At 41.0% G+C, this 22,373-nt stretch overlaps 1 protein-coding gene across 1 annotated transcript in view; it reads left to right on the top strand.

Moving 5' to 3' along the window:
* The window catches only part of Ppm1d (protein phosphatase 1D magnesium-dependent, delta isoform), a 35,818-nt gene extending 13,445 nt beyond the window's left edge, over positions 1-22,373 (top strand). The window contains exons 2-6 of the mRNA NM_016910.3: positions 2,166-2,394; positions 7,553-7,677; positions 12,367-12,557; positions 14,856-15,098; positions 20,938-22,373. Coding sequence (NP_058606.3) covers positions 2,166-2,394; positions 7,553-7,677; positions 12,367-12,557; positions 14,856-15,098; positions 20,938-21,495 — 1,346 coding nt within the window. The 3' untranslated portion in view covers positions 21,496-22,373. The remainder of the gene's footprint in view (positions 1-2,165; positions 2,395-7,552; positions 7,678-12,366; positions 12,558-14,855; positions 15,099-20,937) is intronic.

Consider the following 22,373-nt stretch of genomic DNA (forward strand, 5'->3'; position numbering starts at 1 on the left):
ATTTTGTCCTTTCAGTAGAGTTCCAGTGGGCAGAGTATGTAAGTAAGTGATTCAATCTGCTATCATGAATTTACAGTTGGAGTTTAGTATTACAGAGTTGTTGTAATACTAAATTGTTGTTGTCACTGAATTTAACTAGACAGTATATGGTTTGGAATTGATTTGAGAGTTCTGTTATTTAATTTTTAAGTTATCTTAAGCAAGCTTCTTAACCATGCAAAGTATTTATTTCTTCATTTGTAAGATGAAAATAGGAATAATTTGTTTTTCTTTTTGTTTTTCAAGACAGGGTTTCTCTATATAGTTTTGGCTGTCTGGAACTTAACTTTGTAGACCAGGCTGGCCTCAAACTCAGACATCTACCTGCCTCTGCCTTCTTAGTGCTGAGATTAAAGGTGCACACCACCACTGCCTGGCTAGGGAAGAATTTTATGTCTTATTGGCTTACTGTAAATATTATTTGAAGTAGTACGTGCAAGCTTCTTTGTATAGGACTTTGGTGATGAGTAAATGTTGTTGGGTGGGTGGGGAGATGGTTTAGCAGTTAAGAGCACATCCTGCTTTTGCAGAGGACCTGCCTCAGTTCTCAGCACCCATCAGGAGACTAACAACTGCCTGTAACTCCAGCTCCAGGGAATTTGATGGCCTCTTTTGGCCTGTTTGGGCTCTGTACACATGGTATACATAATTGTCAACCACATACATATGCACATGTATACACACACACACACACACACACATACACACACACAAATGAAAATATGGGAGGCAGAGGCAGAGAGGCCGAGGTAGAGTCTCTGAGTTCAAGATTAGGTTAGCATGATCTACATAGCAAGTTCCAAGCCAGTCAGGGCTACATAGTGATATCTTGTTTCCACCCCCCCCCCCCCAAACAACAACAACAACTCAAGTCAAAACTAAGTAAATAAATTAAAATTACTAAAATTAGAATATTTAAAAGTTGTTTAAAAATAAAACCAAGTGGCTATTTCTGGAAAGATACAAGTGCTGGAATTTGACGAAATGGTATTATAACCAACTGTACTGCAAAGCTTGGTTGTTGCTTAATGGTAAACTTGAATGGCATGTAGGAGGCCTTGGGTTTGGTTCCTAACAAAGAAAACTTAGTATACCTTTGCTTCTCTATGTAGTACATGGAAATAGAAAATCTATCCTGTAATTTTTTTCTCTCTCAGTATTGGTTTATAGTTTTATTATAGTTATTTATAAATTTATTGATTAGAGGAATTAATTTAAATTCTCAGGTAGTGTTCTAGTTAGTTTTATGTCATCTTGGCACAAAATAGAATCATTTTGGAAGAGGGAATCTCAACTGAGAAAAAACCTGACCAGATAGACCTGGACAAGCCTGTAGTGCATTTTCTTGCTTGATGGTCAATGTGGTAGGGCCCAGTTCACTAGGCAGTACCACCCCTGGGCTGGTAGTCCAGGGTTAGCTAAGAAGGTAGGGTGGGAAAGCCAAGAGGAGCAAGACCTCCTCCATGGTCTCTGCCATCAGTTCTTACCTGCCCTGGCTTTGATGATAGAATATAATGTGGAAATGTAAGATGAAATAAGCCCTTTCTTGGGGCTGGAGAGATGGCTCAGTGGTTGAGAGCATTGACTGCTCTTCCAAAGGTTCTGAGGTCAATTCCCAGCAACCACATGGTGGCTCACAACCATCTATAATGAGATCTGGTACCCTCTTCTGGTGTGCAGACAGAACACTGTACACAATAAATAAATAAATCATTTTTTTTTAAAGCCTGTTCTTTTCTACTAATGCTTGTTTTGGTCATTTTTTTTCCCCTTAAGACAGGGTTGTATGTCGTCCTGGCTGTCCTGGAACTCACTCTGTAGACCAGGCTGGCCTTGAACTCAGAAATCTGCCTGCCTCTGCCTCCCAAGTGCTAGGATTATAGGCGTGCGCCACCGCTGGTCATGGTGTTTTATCATAGCAACAGAAACCCTACCTCAGCCAAGTCGATTCTAAGCCTTCTCCCTCCCTCCCTTCACCTCCCTCCAGTTCAAGATGTTTTTCTTAAATTTTTTGCTGTTCAAACTCAAGTGTTAACATGCTAATTCAAGATAAGTTGCTTTTTATATTCCGATAACTGTTCTAATGTGGAGAAGTAAAATATAAAATGTTTTCTTCCTTATTACAGCAGAATGGCCAAAGACTATGACAGGTCTTCCCAGCACGTCCGGGACAACTGCCAGTGTGGTTATAATACGGGGCATGAAGATGTATGTAGCGCATGTAGGTGACTCTGGGGTGGTCCTTGGAATTCAGGATGACCCAAAGGATGATTTTGTGAGAGCTGTGGAGGTGACACAAGATCACAAGCCAGAACTTCCCAAGGAAAGAGAAAGAATCGAAGGACTTGGCGGCAGGTGATCATTTGTTTTGTCTGTCTTATTTTGGTTCTGGTTAGCTAACTGTGTCTACTCTGTCTTTTGTCTTTCTACATCTCCCCCACTACTCCCTTTTAATTGAGGCAAGGTAGTTGTGTAGGCCAGCCTGGTCTGTAACTCACTGTGTAGCCTAGGCTGGTCTTCAGCTTGTTGCCCTTTGCTGTAGTTTCCGCAGGTCTGGGATTATACATGAATCCTTCCTCTTGCCTTCCACTCTCTTTTTGAGATAGAATCTTTTTTTTTTTTTTTTTTTGGTGTTTTTGAGAAAGGGTTTGTCTGAGTAGCTCTGGCTGTCTTGGAACTCAACTTTGTAGACCAGGCTGGCCTCGAACTCAGAAATCCGCCTGCCTCTGCCTCCCAAGTGCTGGGATTAAAGGCGTGCATCACCACGCCTGGCTGAGATAGAATCTTATATAGCTGAGCCTGACCTGGAACTCTGATCTTCCTGCCTCTTCCTCCCAAGTGCTTTGCTGGGATTACATGCATGGGCAACTATACTTGCTCTGTTTTCCTTTTTAAAGCAGTTAATCTTCTAGTATTATGCGGTTTTATTTGCTTGTTGTAAAAATATCACATTTACATTATTATTTTGAATTGCTTTATTGATGAAAATGGCTCTAAATGAGAAGTAATATCTCAAGTAACAATAGGTAAAATTTTATTGAAAGCCTTTCAAATAAATACTGACATAAGACCTTCAGAATCTGCATGGAGCAGAACAGTTAGAGTATGCCATGTGCCTGGCAGATACTATTCTTACAGCTTATCATAATCCTAGATATTTAGAAAAGCATTCTTCTTTTTAAGTCTCTTGGGACATGTATGTATGTATGTATGTATGTATGTATGTATATATGTATGTATGTATGTGTCTACAGTGAGAGAAAATGCTTCATTGACAGAACTGGTATGCTTTGGCATTTTTGCAGAACTCGCAGTGTTTAGTAGGTGACAGCTAGTCTTTCATATCTTCTGTCTTTAGACTGTCATGGAATGTTACCTTTGGTTGCAATAGCTGGTTACACACACATTTCAATGCAATTGTTTGTTTGTTTATTTATTTATTTTGAGACACAGTATGGGCCAGCCTCAAACTCACAGAGGTCCTCCTACTTGTACTGGGACTAAAGTATGTGCCACCAAGCTCCTCCCTCTCTTTCTTTTTTCTTTCTTTTTTTTTTTTTTTTAAAGATTTATTTATTATATGTAAGTACACTGTAGCTGTCTTCAGACACTCCAGAAGAGGGAGTCAGATCTTGTTACAGATGGTTGTGAGCCACCATATGGTTGCTGGGATTTGAACTCCAGACCTTTGGAAGAGCAGTCGGGTGCTCTTACCCACTGAGCCATCTCACCAGCCCATCTCCCTCTCTTTCTTTGTGGTAGATTGTGTGTGTGTTACTTGGGATTGAACTGAGAGTCTTATGCAAGCTAAGCAAGCACCTCCTGCTGACTTGGATTCCCAGTTCCCCATAATCAATCAATCTATCAATCTATCTATCTATCTATCTATCTATCTATCTATCTATCTATCTATCTATCTATCAGTCAATCATATGTAAGTATACTGTAGCTGTTTTCAGATGCACCAGAAGAGGGCGTCAGATCTCGTTATGGATGGTTGTGAGCCACCATGTGGTTGCTGGGATTTGAACTCAGGACCTTCAAAATAGCAGTCAGTGCTCTTACCCGCTGAACCATCTCTCCAACCTACTTATTATTTTTTGAGACAGGGTCTCACTATGTAGCTCTGGCGGTAGACCAGGTTGGCTCTGATCTCACAGAGATTGTATGTGAATGCTTCCTGATTGGGCCACCATACTTGGCCCTCACAATCTTTTAAATTGAGGCATTTTTTTTTTTTTTTTGACATTTCTGGAGATCAAACCCAGTCCTTGCACATGTAGGCAATCTCTGCCATTTAATTGTGCCACTGGTCTTTTCCTGTACATGTTTAATATTGGAAGGCCTTTTGCTTTTTCATTATATTAAGAAGATTTTTTTTTCTTGAGTATTTTCTTATTTTTTTAACTTGAATTTTTAAAGTTATTTGATTTGATTTTTTTTTCTTTTTTCTTTGATTTTTAATCTCATTAAAAAGAAAGAGTTTATAGTTTTTGCCTTTTCACTTAAAAATACCATCTGGACAGTTGGATACATGCCTTTTGCCATTTGGGAGCAGGTGTATTTTTGCAAAAATTGAGCCATTTTATGATAAGTTATTTCCTGTCTTCCCTCAGTCCCAGCCTAGGCTGTTGGCCAGCACTCTTGTTTTTGTAGCCTTCTGTTGATGCGCAGTCAGCTCTCTGCATGGCAGGCTGTTCCTCTCCATTTGCCTTTTAATACAGAGCAACAACAGAGTGTGCGGGAAAAGTAGTATCTTGTAACATTGCTTTGGTTTTAGACTTTTTCTTAAGCAAACAGTACCATTATTTGTCTTGTTTCTCAGACACACAAAGACCATAATATCCTTGCCAATAAAGTATCAGGGGACCTCTCAGTACATTTGTATTGGGGACAGCTCCTGGAATTGCTCTGTGCTGAGGCTCACCTGTCATGTTAGATGTTTAGAGAGAACACTTGGGCTTTAAGGCGGTTGGAAGACAGAATGCTGGCATTCATCCTCAGTGCGATCTCCTGTGTGACGATGTTCTTGTGAGTGGCCAGTTTACTTCATTCTACCCACTGAGCTTCAGCTTTGAAGAAAAGTAAGAAAGCAACCGCCGTTTGTCTTCCACCTCTCCTTGGTGTTAGAACTGAAAGATGAACTTAGTCTCCAAAAGGAAGGTGAACAAGGGACTTTCTGCAACTCTGCTTTATATTGACATTTTTGGATACTCTGTTTTAATGTGTTTCAGCTCAACTGTCACCGTATCAGTGATAACCACTGGCCACATGTGACTGCTTAAGTTTAATAAAAATTAAGCCATAGAACCAGTTCCCTTGTCCTACTCACAGTGTTTTCTAGCCCTGTGTTAACGGAGGACAGGGCAGATTGACCATTTCCTACAGCTGCTCGGCTCTCCTGGTGTGGCCTTTGATTTTATTGCGTTCTCTCTTTAGGTGAACTTGTCTACGGATTCTCTCCCTGTCAGTCTTGTCTGGGAGTGTGTGTACCCGGCTAAGTGTGGAGGTCAGAGGACAACTAGGACATTGCTCCCTGCCTTGTAACACAGGGTTTCTTTGCTGTTTTCCTGCTGAATTCCCCATGCTAGATGACCAGAAAGCTTCCAAGGATTCCCCCTTCTCTGTCTTCTATCTCCCTGGAGGAGGAGTGCGGGGATTACAGACGTCCCTGCATTTATGTCTGGCTTTACATAAGTCCTGGAGGTCTCAGTTCAGGTGGACAGGTTTGCACCGTCAAAGGCCTCAGTGTATCCAGCCATCACTACTATCCTGTCCTCGGGGATAGGTTTTTGTTTTTTCTTTTATTCTGCAGTACTGGGTATTGAACCTAAGGGCTCATGTATGTTAGCCAAGTGCTCTACAACTGAGCTGTATCCCTAATCTAGTTTTCCAGGCTGTGAAGCCAGTTAATGTTCATTTTGTTTAGGGAGATAGAGTCCTGCTGCTCACATACAGTAAACTTATAAGAAGGTGACACATGTAGCAGTGTGTCAGATTTCTTATGAACAGTGAGACTATCTGGCAAATCTGTATGTTGGGCTAGAGGCAAGTCAGGTGGGTGCCATGCCCAAGGCTCAGTGTTCAGTTCCCAGCAATGGGGACGGGAAAGGCTTCATATCATCTGGTTTACATATCTTCTGTCTATGTATAGTTTTTTTTATTACATTTATTTGTGTGTTTAGGCATGCATAAAGGTCAGAGAACACCTTGCAGAACCAGCTTTTTCCTTCTAATATGTGGACCCAGTGGATTGAGCTTAAGTCTTCAGGCTTGGTGGCAAGCAGAATATCTTGCTGCTCCCTTTGGTTATAGTTGAAGATGGGGTTCTCATTATGTTGTCCAGGTGACCTGAAATTTCATGATCCTCCCACCCAGGCACCCATGTCACCACTCCTCGGGAACTGGTTGGTTCACCTGGTGGTTGAGATGTCTCTGTCTTTGGCCTGGCCTTGCTGCCTTGTGTAGGCTGACCTCCAGGGATCCTGCTGCCTGCCTCCCCAGCCTGCATTCATCTTAAGCACGTACCAGCAGCACCAGCATGCCCAAAGATCTCCTGTTTTCATGGCAGGCACTTTACAGACTCAGCCATCTCTCTAGCACCTCTATTGACATTAAAAAAAAAAACAAACAAACAAAAAAAAAAACCAGAGAAGCAGCTGTGTGGGTGTGTGTGTGTGTGTGTGTGTGTGTGTGTTGGAGGGCATGACACAGAGAAACCATGGTTACTTTGAAATAAGGGTCAGTTTCTTTTAAGTAAGTCCCATTCAGTCACACCAAACACAGAATTAGCAATCATCTTCATTTTACTTTGATTTAAAAAAAAATAACCATATTTACAAAAGTTTTAGGTACTCTGAGGTGACTAACTCCTTTATAAAGATTTTTATTGCTTCTTTGGCAAAGTTGTAGGAGAATTTTCCTATCCTGTGACTCCCAGATATGTATCTACAAAGCTGTTGTGTTCTCCACGTCTAGTTTCATGCTTTGAATTACAGAACCATCTACATATATAGGAATCTGTACTCCAAAGAGGTGCTGAGCCTTCTACCACAACCTTCCAGGGGCCCAGATGTCAGATTCCGCATGCCCGGCTCCTGTTGCTTCAAACCAGAAACAGTGCAGCTGACTTCTTCTGTTTCCCTCATCCCCCAACGAAACCAGAAAACCCTTTTAAATTTGTTGTATATAAGTGTTGTTCACTTATCAAGGCTCTTTCACCCGCCTTATTGTCTGAGTCCTGTCATCCTGTGTTTTTCTTTGACCTGTCTCTTCATTTTCATGTTATTTGCAGTTGGTTCTGTTTGGCCTAAGCTAGTCAAATTCCTCTCATATAAATCTTATCCTGCTTTGTCTGTCTTTTTATAGCAAGAACCTTGGCTTATGATATCTTTGTACTTGAATAGGTGTCATTATTTTGTGATACTATAGTCTCATTGTATGAATTCCTAACATGTCAGGCTTAGTTGTATTTTAATCATTTACACTGCTTACGACTCTGTTCACTTTCTAGTGTGATGAACAAGTCTGGAGTGAACCGAGTAGTTTGGAAAAGGCCCCGGCTCACTCACAGTGGACCTGTCAGAAGGAGCACAGTCATTGACCAGATTCCTTTTCTGGCTGTAGCAAGAGCGCTTGGTAAGATGGACTTACATTTGGTAAAATCATGTTGTATTTATTTCTGCTCTATACAGTGGTGAGAGGAAAGATGCTATGGAGAGATGAGACCTTACATGGTGAGATTAGAGATGATGAAACTGCATGACAGTATTTTAAATGCGAGGGAAGAGGTAAAGCCTGTATTTCAGCACTGCTTGCTCTTTCTTAAGATTAATGTCTGCGGTCTTACTTGTTTTCCTCTGTACTTAGGAATACTCAGAGATCTCAGAATCTGCCAGTACTCATCAGATACCTATATACCTGCATGCCTGTCCAGGCTTCATGCTATGATTATAAACCATTTTCAATATTCTTGTTCATGTCAGCCCTTAGTGTTCCTTTTTTTTTTCCGAGACAGGGTTTCTCTGTGTTTCCCTGGCTGTACTAGAACTCACTCTGTAGACCAGGCTGGCCTTGAACTCAGAAATCTGCCTGCCTCTGCCTTCCAAGTGCTGGGATTAAAGGCATGTGCCACCACTGCCTGGCTAGCCCTTAGTATTCTTAAGCTTCAGAAGTTTTTTGTTTGTTAGTTTGCTTGTTTGTCTGTTTTTCTTTAGCAAAATAAATTGTTCATGCCAAAATGAAAATAATTTTTTCCTAGTCTTCTGGTTTTAGAATGAAGACTAGATTTTTTTTTTTTTTTTTTGAACAGGATGAACATTGATTTTTTTATGGAAAATTGAGAGAGAACTCCTAAGAGTAGGGGGGACTGCATGGGAGAAGTATTCTTGTTTTGTTTTATTCTTGAGATCTCATTGTAGCCCAGGCTGGCCTGATATAAATGTACGGCCCCCATAGCCTTGTTCTCATAATGAACATCCTTTCTCTCTTTCCCAACTGCCTGGAACTACAGGTGTTATCACGATGTGTAGCTGAGACTCCTGAGTCAGAACTAATGAAATACCTGCTTTGCCTCTTCTACATAGGGGTAGTTTTTCTAAAGAAAACTCTTGGGGCTGGGATACGGCTTAGCAGTTAAGAGCATTGCCTGCTCTTCCAAAAAACCCTATTTCAATTCCCAGAATCTATACGACAGCTCACAACTGTCTGTAATTCCAGTTACAGGGGATATTACATCCTCATACAGATATATATGGAGGCAAAACACCAATGCACATAAAATAAAAATGAATAAAAAAAATTCTATGAGGAAATAAGTTTGTTTTCTTTAAGTAGATAGCTGAGTCCCCTAGTGTCAGGTGTTTTGGTAAGCCTTGGATGTGTAATGCAGAAGACTGCTGTCATGGAACAATGCCTTGCAGCTGGGAGTGAAGACAGTGAAGAAGTAAATGAAGTAATTTTACACCAGGAAATCCCTTGAAAGAAAGAGACAGTGCTGATTTTTTTAAAAAACTTTTTTAGAAAGAAAAAAATACTTTATACATTGTGATAGAAATGCCACTTTTAGGAAGTATTGTGTTAGCTCCATCTGGAAAGTGGAGAGTGGACTAGTTTTGTGAAAAATATTTCAGAAGTGGATCCCGATGTGGGAAAGATGATATAGTGTTATCAGAAATTATCACAGTGCTGGAATTAGGCTGGGCATGTGGCTCAGATGCTAGAGTACCTGCCTAGCATCACACAGCCTGTGTTACATCCCAGTACTGAATAAACGAGCTGTCAGAGTGCACACATGCAATCCCAGGACTTGGGAGGTGGAGGCAGAAGGATCAGAAGTTTAAGGTCTTCTTCAGCTACATAATGACTCTGAGTCAAGATCTATTGGCATACAAGACACCCTGTCTCAAAAATAAGCAAAAAGGCTTGAGTTGGTGAGGTAGCCATGATGAGTTTCAAGACACAGGTGTACTAAGAGTATCATGGTCTTTAGGCTGGGAATGAAAATTATGCAGCTATACGCATGCCACAGTGCTCTTAAGGAGGTTTGAGACCATCTTCAAGAATTTTTTTTTCCATCATTTGTGTGCTGGGGATTTATTTTAGGATGTCAGGCTTGGTGCAAGTCCTTTTACCCACCAAATCACTCACTGACCCATTCTCTCTAGTCATTTTATAAAAAATTAAAAAAAAATTTTTTTAGATGGGGTCTCTTATAGCACAGGCTGACGTGAAGAATTGGGTATGTAGTTGAGCTTGCTCTCTCCTCTCTTCCTTCCTTCCTTCCTTCCTTCCTTCCTTCCTTCCTTCCTTCCTTCTATATGAGTACACCATTGCTCTCTTCATACATACCAGAAGAGGGCATTGGATCCCATTACAGGTGGTTGTGAGCCACCCTCTGGTTGCTGGGATTTGAACTCAGAACCCCTGGAAGAGCAGTCGGTGCTTTTAACCACTGAGCCATCTCTCCAGCCCCTGAGCTGTCTTTAAACTCCTGATTCTCCTGCCTCTACCTCACAAGTGCTGCTATTATAGTCAGTGACTACTCACCATGACTCACCTCAACATTTATGTCATAAAAGGTTATTTTGATTATAGTTTTGATACTAGATCACTGAAGCAGGTATTGGGAATCCTTGTGGTAGGTCAGCCACAGGGGGGAGGCCAGTGGCCACAGAGTTGATGACCGTTTGGGGAAGTTGGTTAGTGGTCTGACAGTTGCTGATACTTGGACTTGTGAGCTGTCAGGTGTTCTGGGAGCAAGCCCTGGAACCAGAGGAGCGCTCCTGGTGTCCTTTCAGCACCCTCTACTGATGCAAAGGGGCATGACCGCCAGCAGGCAAGCAGCTGCCAGTTCCCAAGGCTTCCCCTTTGATCTACAGAAAAGACATCCTGTGATGCTATTAGGGAGCTGGCTATAAGTATGTCGTGATGAATTAAAATTTTTAGACTCTAGGGATTTTTACTAATGAATTCAAAGCAATTTCAAACCCCAATCTCAAGTACTTTTCAGATAACTCTCTTAGCTTGTCATCTGTATCTTGGGAATGTGTGTTCTGCCCTTTTCCTAAGTGCCTCTTCTTTAGCCTGCTTTAAATTTCTTTCTTTTTAACAAATTTTATGTGTATGGCTATTTTCCTTACACATATGTGTCTGCAACATGTATATGTGCAGTGTGCCCTTAGAGGCCAGAAGAGGGTTTCAGATCCCATGAGACTAGAGTTATTGTTGGCTGTGAGCCATCATGTGGATACTGGGACTTGAACTATGATCCTCTGGAAGAACAGCCAGTGTGTTCTTAACTACTGAGCCAACTCTCCAACCCCTCTGTCTTCTTAATGCCTGTTCTTTATAATTTTTTCATTTATTTATGCATTTGTGTGTGTGCATTCATGCCACCGCATACATGCAGAGGTCAGAGGACAACTTTTGAGAGACAGTTCTGTCCTTCTAGTATGTGGGTCCAGAGGATCAAGCTCAGGATGTCAGTCACCCTTAGCTACTGAACCTTCTCACTGGCCCAGTGCCTATTAAATCTATATTCTCTATATTTAATTAAGAAAGAAAAAGGCATTCTCTAGGGGTGGAAGTGGGCTGAGAAGATGATAGTCATTCAAAAGCAAATGTCAACCATGCTTCATTTTAAAATATTTATTCTAAACTTGTTGGTGTGTGTACTTGGGAGGGAGAGGCAAGGCAAATCTCTGAGTTTGATGTCATCTTGGTCTGCAAAGTGAGTTCCAGGACAGCCAGGCTATACAGAGAGACCCTGTCTCAAAAACCATATATGTATATATGTATATATTGACTTCTCTCTGTTGGGTTTAACAAGCTTGCAGGGCTGTTTGTGGTGCTGGGGTTTGAACCCAGGGCCTCATATGCTAGCAAGCATTCTGCTGCTGAGCTGCACTGTGAGTCCTTTTTAATTTCATAATGGGGTCCTACTGAGTTGCCATGGCTGGCTCAAACTTGGAATCAACCCTCCTCCCCCATTCCTCAGAAGAGTGGGATTCGGTGTGTGTGCTATTATACTTAGCTTTAATAACTTATTTGGTTTTCTTTGTGCAATGAAATTACCCATGAATAATTTCCTCCTATTCAATTCATCTGTGTTTTTAATCATCCTACTGGGCTGAGAAAGAACTCCAGCGTAGTATTGGGAGAAAGGTGGCAGTCAAGACATAGTATTCTTTTGTTGTTGTTCAAGAAGTTATGTCCTTAATTATTTTCCTGATTCTGGGGCTCAAACCTACGTCTTTGTACGTTCTATGCAAGTACACTTATTTCTGATGCATATCTCTACCCCACGGCATAGTTTTGATTTATATTTTTTCATTGGTATTTAAATTGTACAGGGTTACAAGCCCTGACCTTAACCTACAGCAGGTCATTTTTATTTAAGTGTTTTTGTACTTTGGGTATATTGTTCAGCACGTCCTCCTATCTCATTCCTGACATCCCTCTTTCACTAGTCCCCAATGTTTCCCCTAGATAGTTTCATTTCTAACTTCATTCTATAAATACATGAACTTATATATCTGCTTAAAATCTCAGAACCACAAATGAGAGAAAACACGGGTATTCTGAGAGTGCTTAGTTCGCTTTGCAGTTTTCTTTAGCCCTACTTGAAGGTTACGGAGGGCGTTTGCTGCAAATCCCCATGCTGGTTCTTGAGCATGTCGAGGGAATTCTCTTGTCCCTAGTGTGATTGTATGGGTTTTAAATATTGTCAGTTGTTGTGCACCTATAGGAACAGACTAGGGACTGTCCTTTAGTCAGTGATGTGCCTCTCTTGAAAGTAATAGTGCTTCTTCTGCCCCCTTTCCCTAGGTGACTTGTGGAGCTATGATTTCTTCAGTGGTAAGTTTGTGGTGTCACCTGAACCAGACACCAGTGTCCACACTCTTGACCCCCGGAAGCACAAGTATATTATCCTGGGAAGTGATGGACTTTGGAATATGGTTCCACCTCAAGATGCCATCTCCATGTGCCAAGACCAAGAGGAGAAAAAATACTTGATGGTGAGAAGTGGTTTGACGTTGTCTGGAGTGTTGTGGTCTTGTTGTCCATGGCTGTGAGTCTAGCTAAGGAGGTTTGTCTTGTGTCGTATCATTGCTCTGAATAAATTCATAACCATTCCCAGTGACTTTTCTCCTTTCCTATATGCCTTGCAACCTCTGGGCTTTTCTGTTTTTATGGACTTGCCTACTTTGGATTTTTCCTATACATATGATCATATACCAAATGGCCTTTTAAATCTAGCATTCACTTAGCATAACATGTGAAGTAATGTTTGTTTTCTGGCACTGAGCATTGAACTCAGAATTTAACAGATGCTAGGCAAATACATAAGCTCTGAGCTATATATACCTTTAGTCTTTTCTTTTTCCTCCCTTTAAGACTGCATGTCTTCTAGATTGCATAGGCTGACCTAAATTTTGGGATTAATTCTCCTGTCTTACTTCCCGATAGTAGAGATGACAGACATGCATCACCTTGCCTCACGCTCCGTCCTCAGCACCTAATCTGAAAACAAGACTATAAATGGCAATCCCATCAAACTAAGAGTTTGTTAAAGCTAAGAGTTGTTATTTCAACATTCAGTCTTATTTATTACCCAGACTTAATGTTTTGCAGTTAGTGATTATCAGATAATAACAGAGATGAAATAACTTGCTGGGTGGTGGTGGCGCATACCTTTGATCCCAGCACTCCGGAGGCAGAGAGAGGTAGATCTCTTGAGTTGGAGACCAGCCTGATCTACATAGTGAATTTCAGGAGAACCAGAGCTATATATGTATATAGTAAGACTCTGTCTCAAGAAACAAGAAAAACAAAAAGAACAAATGAAAGAAATAGCTTGTATGGAATTATTTTTCTCCATAGAGCTTTGCTGAGAAACAAAGCAGATATGCTGAAAAAGAGAAGGCCAAAGGAGTGCTTCACACTGAGTCCTGATGGCTGGTGCTGCTGTGTGAACCATGTACCCAGAAGAGGTTTCGAGAGAGAGTCAGTAATTAGCAGGGAACATGGACCCTGCCCTCAGTCAGTTTAGATGCATACTTTCCACCTTTTGTTATGTTTAGGTTTTTTGAGACAGGCTCTCATGAAGCCCTCTGGTTTTATACTTAGGCAGCTGAGGCTAGCCTTGAACTCTTGATCCTTGTGTCTAAACTTCACAAGTGGTAGGATTATAGGTGTGCATCCTCGTGTATGGCTCTTCTTTTAACATCACTAAAATTAGAATCCTTTTTCCAAATGCTGTATTATAATTTGACAGTGATTTTTCTTTTATGGCACACAAAATGTTATTTCTATAACTCAGAGCTCATGATAGTCCATATCTGAAATTATAGTACCTGGGATGTGAGGCAGGAGGACCACCAGTTGTTCCAGACCAGCCTGGGCTACACAGTGAGCTCTAGGATGTTCTAGGCTATCTCTGTGTATTGTCAGTGTGGTTCCCTGTTCTTGGGCACCAGTGAACTTCCTTATGGTATCCCGGGTAGCTGGCACTACTGGACCAGGTCACTGTGGTGGGCTCCTCAGTTGTGTGGAAGTCAGCCCTGCAGTGGGTTTTTTTTTTTCCTACCATGACTAATTGTCTTATTTGTTAATTATATAATAAATAACCAAAAATTTTAGAAAAAAGACTTCTCTGTACCTTTCTTTAGGGTAGACCAAATTTCTTGATTAAGAAATAAAAACACACCCTTTATATTCCATACTGGTTGATCCTCCTGCTTCAGCCTCTATCTATCTTCCTCCCTCCGTCCCTCCGTCCCTCCGTCCCTCCGTCCCTCCCTCCCTCCCGAGGCAGGGTCTGTAAGTGCTGGCTGTGCTGGAACTCGAGATGTAGGCTTTGAACTCACAGAAATGCATCTCCCTCTGTCTTGGAATGCTTGAATTAAAGGCTTGCACCACCATGCCCTGCCCCAAACTGTATTTTTAAAATAAATTTAGAGGTGCATTAGTTTAATGTGATTATAAACATTTTAGATCATGCTTGAGAATCTGAATTTTATTAACTTATTTGGCCATACTGTAGCTTTTTTATTTTTAAATTTTTGTTTTATTGTGTTTATGCATGCATATGGTGTGTATGCGTATGTGTTGGTCAGAGGGCAGTTTGAAGAGGAGCTGGTGACTCCTATCATGTAAGTCTAGTGGATTGAACTGGAGACCTTGAGTCATCAGGCTTGGCAGCACCCTTACCTACTGAGCCATCTCACCAGATCTACCAGGTCTTTAATTTGAATCATATGCAATGGTAAGTAATTGAGAGTTAATGTTCTTCCTTCTTGTTCTTTTAAATATAGGGTGAGCAAGGACAGTCCTGTGCCAAAATGCTTGTGAATCGAGCACTTGGCCGCTGGAGGCAGCGTATGCTTCGGGCAGATAACACAAGTGCCATCGTAATCTGCATCTCTCCAGAAGTAGACAACCAAGGGAACTTCACCAATGAAGATGAGCTCTTTCTGAACCTGACTGATAGCCCTACTTACAACAGCCAGGAGACCTGTGTGATGACTTCTTCTCCAAGTTCTACACCACCAATCAAGGTACAAAGTACTACAGGGGTAGGGGTGTGTGTGTGTGTGTGTGTGTGTGTGTGTGTGTGTGTGTGCGTATGTGTGTGGTTTATTTTTCTATTCCTGATAAAGCACCATGACCAAGACTAACTTATACAAGAAAGTGTTTACTTTGTTAATCTGGCTTGTGGTTTCAGAGGGTCAGAGTCTATGAGGACAGTGAAAGAACAGCTGAGATATTTCTCTCTCTCTCTCTCTCTCTCTCTCTCTCTCTCTCTCTCTCTCTCTAAGATTTCATTTTATGTGTATGAGTGTTTTGCTTGAATGTAAGCCTGCTTACCATGTGCATGCCTGGTGCTGGTTGAGGTTAGGAGTGAATCCCCTGGAGCTGGAAATATGGACGGTTGTGAACTGCCATGTGGTATTGGGTCGTGAACCTGGTTCCTCTGCAAGCACAAGTACTCTTAACTGCTGAGCCATTTTGCCAGCCCTGAGAGCTCATATCTTGATCCAAAACTGAGAGAGAGAGAAGGGGGGGAGGGGAGAGAGAGCGAGCGAGTGTGCACTGAGAGAGGGGGGAGAGAGAGAGAGCAAGCGAGAGCGAGCGTGCACTGGGAGTCTCAAGTCTTTTGAAACCTCAAAGCCTACTCTCAGATACACACCTCCCTCAACAAAGGCCACTCCTCCTAATTCTTTGCCAACAGTTGTACCAGTTAGGGAGCAAGTGTTCAGATGTCTGGGGAGCAGGGTTGTTCTCATTCATCCCAGCACATCTTGTTTGCTTTTGAGATGAGGTCTCATGGTGTGGTCCATGGTGACAAGGATGATCTTGAATTCCTGATCTTTCTACTTTTATCTCCCACATGTTGAGATTACAGTGTTTACAGTCATAATTGGTTAATTAAGACAGAATTTTGGATTTGAATTAAGTTCAAGAAAATGATGGATCTTTGCTCTATAATTCATTGCTGGAAAGAATCCTTTTCCCCTCTGCCCAGATAAACCATATTCTCAGTTCTTCAAAGATCCATCTTCACACGGGACCTATCTGAAGTCAGGTGTATGGATATAACTTAATAGAAAAATTATTTTGGCCACTGAAAACTGTTAATATGTGAAACTTATTGATCCCTTTTATGAATCTATGGACATTTGTAAAACATTTATAAGTCTGTGAACCACGTGTATACATAATAGTTCATTTAAACCTATAAAACAGAGCTATCCTGATAGGATCCATGTTATCAATAACGACACTGAAAGATTAAATATTTTGAGCCAAGTCATACAGAATTAAGATTGAACTGGCCCTTAGGATATTGGAACTTAGACATGTTTTTTTTTTTTTTTTTTTTTTTTTTTAATTAGCATGGGTAAGAAACAGCATTATCTTCTTATTTGACACACGATTTCAGGCCTCCAACCTGATCCTCCTATCAGAGTGCCAGGATTACAGAAGCATGCCACCATGCCTGACTATTCAATTTCTTAGTGTAAATGAAAATGGAATGTGTTTGAGTTGTGCTAGAGAGAGACAGCTCACTGGTTACAAGTACTTATCTGAAAAACTTCAGAGGACTTGAGTTTGGTTCCCAGCATCCATACCAGGCAGCACAAAACCATGTGTGACTCTAGCACAAGTGGGTCTGATTCCCTCTTCTGGATTCCTAGGGTATCCCCACACACATAGACACACATATATACAAACAAATTAAATCTTTTATAAAAAATGTAAGCTGAGGAACACACTTAAGTGAGTACAGCATTTCTGTTTCCTGATTTATTTAGAACTCAGTTAACCTGGCTTTGTTAAGAGTTTATTTTTTAGGAGACTGGCAATTAAAGTAGGAAATAAAGCATTATGCTACATCATCAATTAAGCAAATTTTCAAAGGGCCAGTGAACTGTTTTGCTTTTAGACAGGCTGTCATGTAGCCCAGGCAAGCCTTGACTCCCGGGATACAGGCCTGTTCTAGACAAAGGCTTTGGAAGGACTTTTATTTTGGATACTGTGGTTGTGTAAGGCAATGACTGGAATTTATCATTACTATGCCATCTCTTAATTCACATAAATGGCAAAAATAGACATGCAAGGAAGAGAAGTGTAGTCTGTGAGCAGTAATTGACAGGTTTTTTTTTCCTTTCTTCACCCCTTGGTTTAGTTTGCTTGTTTTTGTACTACGATAGACCTCAGGGTCTAATGAATGAAGCATAAACACTCTACTAAGTTATATACTAGTTCATTACTTTTGGTTAGCCTTGAACTTAATGTATAGCCTAGGTTCACATTGACTTTGTGGTTCTCTTGCCTTAGACACCTGAGTAGCTATGATCACAGGCTTGTTTCATAGTTTGAGCTGATTCATAGCATTAAAGTTTTCTGTGTTGGTTATCAAACCCAGAAAGTTTGGTCAAGCCACAGAGTTACACCCTCTTCCCCTATTCTAATTTTATTTTCTTTTTGTTTTTTTGAGACAGTGACTTTCTATATATAGTTCTGGCTGTCCTGAAACTTACAATGTCGACCAAGCTGGCCTTGAACTCACGGAGATGTCTCTGCCTCTGCCTCCAAATGTTGATTAGACATGTGTAGCACCATGAACTCCCAGCTATGTGAGTGTGGGTGTGCACGCCACAGCGTTCACATGGAGGTCAGAGGAGGACGTTAGGCTGTTTTCTCCTCTTGCTTTTATGTGGGTGCTGGGGATTGAGCTCCATTTGCCAGACTCATGTTGGAAGCATCTTTATCTTACAGATTGAACGTCTCAACAGCCCACAGGACTTAAAATAAAATTTTTGTTTATTTGATGTTAGTGTTTTGAAATAGGGTCTTCTGTACCACAGGCTGGCTTCAAACTCTTTATATATCAGAAGCTGGCCGTGACCTCATGATTGTTTTGCCTTCATCTTCCAAGTGCTGAAGTTACAGGTATGCACTTGTACACTTGGCTTTCTTAAAAGAAACTTTATGTTAGACGTTTCTTTTCAAGCCAGGCATGGTTGTGTGTGCCTCTCTGACAGCTGGGGTAGAAGGACCCTGGATTCAAGGCTACCTTGAGCTAATAGCAAGACTCTTCCTCAGGAAGATTGCCATGAGCCTGGCTTAATTAGAGCATGCAAAGCTAACAGATTAATATGGGTAGCTACATATGAAGTTATAGCTCAGAAAAAAAAGACTTTTCACTGAAAAGTTTAAAATAATAGTACAGAATGGTACCTGTTACAGTTTCATTTATTTAAGGCTTCGAAGCTCTGTACCTATTTGTGACTAGTGACTATGTGAATTACTTACTTGTTCCCTAGTGTGCTTATGGAGTTGCCACTTAGGCAAATAGAGAGGATCTCTTAGGGTTAGGGATCCAGGCACGAAGTGATTCCTGCTGTAATCTCAAGATCTAGGAGGCTTAGACAGGAGGATCACTGCAAGTCTTAGAGCAGCCTGGACTACAGAGTGAGATACTGGGTAATATTATCAAGACCCTGTCCTAGAAAGAGAAGGGAGGGGCTGCATATATGTCTGATGGGTAATGGGTGATGTGTAAGCAGGCTCACTCATCTCCTAATCCCCAGAATCCATGTGTGAGCCGGGCATACATCAGGAGCATTTGTAATCCTAGCACACCTGTGGGAGATGGCATCTAGAGAAAGGGGAATTCATGGAAGATCATGGGCAGCTTAGCCGGCATACACCACAGACAACAAAAACAAAGTGACCTTGTCTCAAACAAGACTAGGACTAACACCCTAGGTTATCCTCTGACCTTCATCCATGTTATGGCATTCTAATACCTGCTTTCACACATATTTGTTACATACACACATACCCACTCAGAAGTGTTGTGCACCTGTAATCCTAGTGCTTGGGAAGCTGAGATAGTAGGAATCTCAAGTTCAAGGGCAATATGGAGAGTCTGAGATAATTGTAGGCTACATGGTGAAACCCTGTCTCAAAAAAAGAAGGGGATCTATTACTATTCTTACTGAAGTCCCTCAGTAGCCCGTTTTCCCAGTTGATGTCTGGTGTCTAATGTTCATGGGGTGGGGAATTACATCTGTCTTTCCATTATGACATAATTGCTTTACTGTTGTACTTCACAGTTCCTAGATGTATAATAGTCACAAATTAGAATCTAGGAAAGTGACATTTTTTAAAAGAACACTCTTCACTTACAGTTTTAATTAGTTTTTGTCAAGAAGCCATTTATAGGACTGGAGATCTAGAGTTCAGGTGATAGAGAGCTTGCTTGCCCAGCATGCACGAAGCCCTGGGCTTGATTCCCTGTCTATATAAGCTGAGTATTGGCCTCGGTCTGTAATCTAGCACTATAAAGTAGAGGCAGGAGAGTCAAAGCTGTGATCATCCCTAGTTATATAGCAAGTTCAAAGCCAGCCTGGGTTACATGATCAAATGTTTTTCTAAAAAGGCCATTGAGAGGCATCGAGATAGTTTGCTTGCTGCCTGATTCATTCCTAGGATCTTCATGATGTGAGGAGAGGTCATATGTAACTTGCCCCCTGACCTCTGCATATGCATATTGTTGTGTGTGCACTCTCACATAGACGTTTTTGAAAATTGTTAATTAACAATTTTGAATTGCATTTATTTTGTGTGTCTGTATTTGTTTTCCCACACACATGCCATGGCAGGACAATAATATAAGCCTGTGGTTCTTAATGCATTGAAGAGGAATTTACTCTTTTTCACCCTAATTATGTCATCATTTTGTCACATGTCATATTTCAGTTAAAATTGAAAACGAGTTTATGTAGGTAGGCATTATTTGATTTACCAGAAAGTTGGTATGTCAGCTTGTTTTTCATGGGCTTATGTCAAAAAATAGGGATTTTATGTAAAATAATTAGTGCTAGTTCATCAGTAGTATATTATTACACATAAAATTAAAACACAGAATTTCAGCTGGCAGTGGTTATATATAACTTTAATTTTAGCACTGGGGAGACAGAAGCAGGCAGATCTTAGAGTTTGAAACCAGCCTGGTCTACATAGCCAGATTCAGGACAGCCAGGGCTATAGTGAAAAATTCTGTCTCATTAAAAACAAATAATGATGGGCTGGTGAGATGGCTCAGTGGGTAAGAGCACCCAACTGCTTTCCGAAGGTCTGGAGTTCAAATCCCAGCAACCACATGGTGGCTCACAACCATCCGTAATGAGATCTGACTCCCTCTTCTGGAGTGTCTGAAGACAGCTACAGTGTACTTACATATATATAAATAAATCTAAAAAAAAAACCAAAAAAGCAAACAATGAGTGAGTGAAAAAAAACAATGTAGAGTTTTGATAAAGAAATTAAAATATCAAAAGCAGTAATTTTGCCTTATTCTGCATCTGGGCACAGAGTGAATGTCTTGATAGAGTGTGTGCTTGTGGCTATTTTAATAGGTCTTTTTTGAAGCCTTAAAGTATTTTCCTTGGTCCCAGCTGTGGTTGGGAAATGCCTATGAGCCCATGGTCTTCTCCCCTTGGGTGTGTGATGCCCTCTCTTGTGATGAGATGGGTTCCTTCTGTGAATCCTTTGTACCGACTGCCTTCTTTGCAATCCCCCAAACCCCAACTTAGGGTGAGGAAGTGAGTTCGTGCCATGCTTTTGCCATCTGTTTGTTTGTGTTTGAGATAAGGTTTTTCTCTGGAGCCCTGGCTGTCCTGAACTTGCTTTGTATACCAGGCTGGCCTCAGACTCACAGAGATCCACTTGCCTCTGTCTCCTGAGTGCTGGGACTACAGGAGTGTGCCACCACTGCCCAGCTGGTTTTACTATCTTAACAATGTCTTAAAAAGAACTTACTGTCTGTGTCAGTTTATTGTGCATAGAATAAATATTTATTTTTCCTTCCCTCCCACTCCCCAGTCACCGGAAGAAGATGCATGGCCAAGGCTGAGCTCTAAGGACCATATACCTGCCCTTGTTCGCAGTAATGCCTTCTCAGAGAAGTTTTTAGAGGTCCCAGCTGAGATAGCTAGAGGGAATATCCAGACTGTAGTGATGACCTCAAAAGACTCAGAGACACTTGAAGAAAATTGCCCCAAAGCCCTGACTTTAAGGATTCATGATTCTTTGAATAATACTCTGTCAGTTGGCCTCATTCCAACCAATTCAACAAATACTATCATGGACCAAAAAAACTTAAAGATGTCAACTCCAGGTCAAATGAAAGCTCAAGAAGTTGAAAGAACCCCTCCAGCCAATTTTAAAAGGACATTAGAAGAATCCAACTCTGGCCCCCTTATGAAGAAGCACCGACGAAATGGCTTAAGTCGAAGTAGCGGGGCCCAGGCTTCCAGTCTCCCTACAGCATCCCAGCGCAGGCACTCTGTCAAACTGACCCTGAGGCGCAGACTCAGGGGCCAGAGGAAGATGGGAAATCCTCTTCTCCACCAGCACCGGAAAACAGTGTGTGTGTGCTGAGATGGGCCTGGGAAGTGGGGGTCTCCCTACCTACGACTGAGGGCTTTTTAAACTTGGTGCGAAGTTGAACTTTTTTAAGGGGATAAAATAAAGAGAATACAGTTTGACTTTTTGGAATTTAACAGTTTTATTTTGGCCTTGTACTTGCCTGTATTATAATGTGAATTTTGTAGATGTAGGGAATAAGTTGCTGTAAAATGTGTGTAAATTTGTATCCTTTACACAAGTTTAGTCTCTTACTCTGACACATAGTAATTGTGACAGCAGGGCTAATGTTGAAGAAAAGTCAGAAGAATCTTTAAGATTTTAAAAATGTCTTTAAAGTTTTTAAAATGCTTACTACATACTTATATACACCCCTTGTGAAGAACACATGACTTTTTAAAGAAAATTACTAAGCAAACTGGAAAAGTGAAGTATTTTCATAGTGATCTGTGCTCCACTTAATGTTTCCCAGGGACCATTAGTGTCTTTTTAAAATTACATTTTATTTCACATTTCATAATTCAGAAGTAAACCTTTCATAGGAAAAATACTGAGCTGTGCTAATGTAGCTGATTTTAGTCTCCTTGTCCCACTTACACTATGCAGTATCTCCTAACTTCAGTGCACTCTGCTAGAACAGTACATTTGCTGTATTTACTGAAATCTCTGGCACAGAAGGAAGTGTGTTTGCCTCACACACCATTTGTCCCAGACCAGTGGCATTAGGCCATATATTCTCTTCTAGTGTTTGCTTAAAATATGTGAAGTTTTTCTTGCTATTTCAATAACAAATGGTGCTGCTAACACCCAACATTTCCTAAATTATTTTCTATCATACAGTTTTCATTGGTTATATGAGTATGTCTACCCAATAAATCACTGAATTTATGTTG

Source organism: Mus musculus, chromosome 11, assembly GCF_000001635.26.
Source record: "Mus musculus strain C57BL/6J chromosome 11, GRCm38.p6 C57BL/6J".
Taxonomy (NCBI): domain Eukaryota; kingdom Metazoa; phylum Chordata; class Mammalia; order Rodentia; family Muridae; genus Mus; species Mus musculus.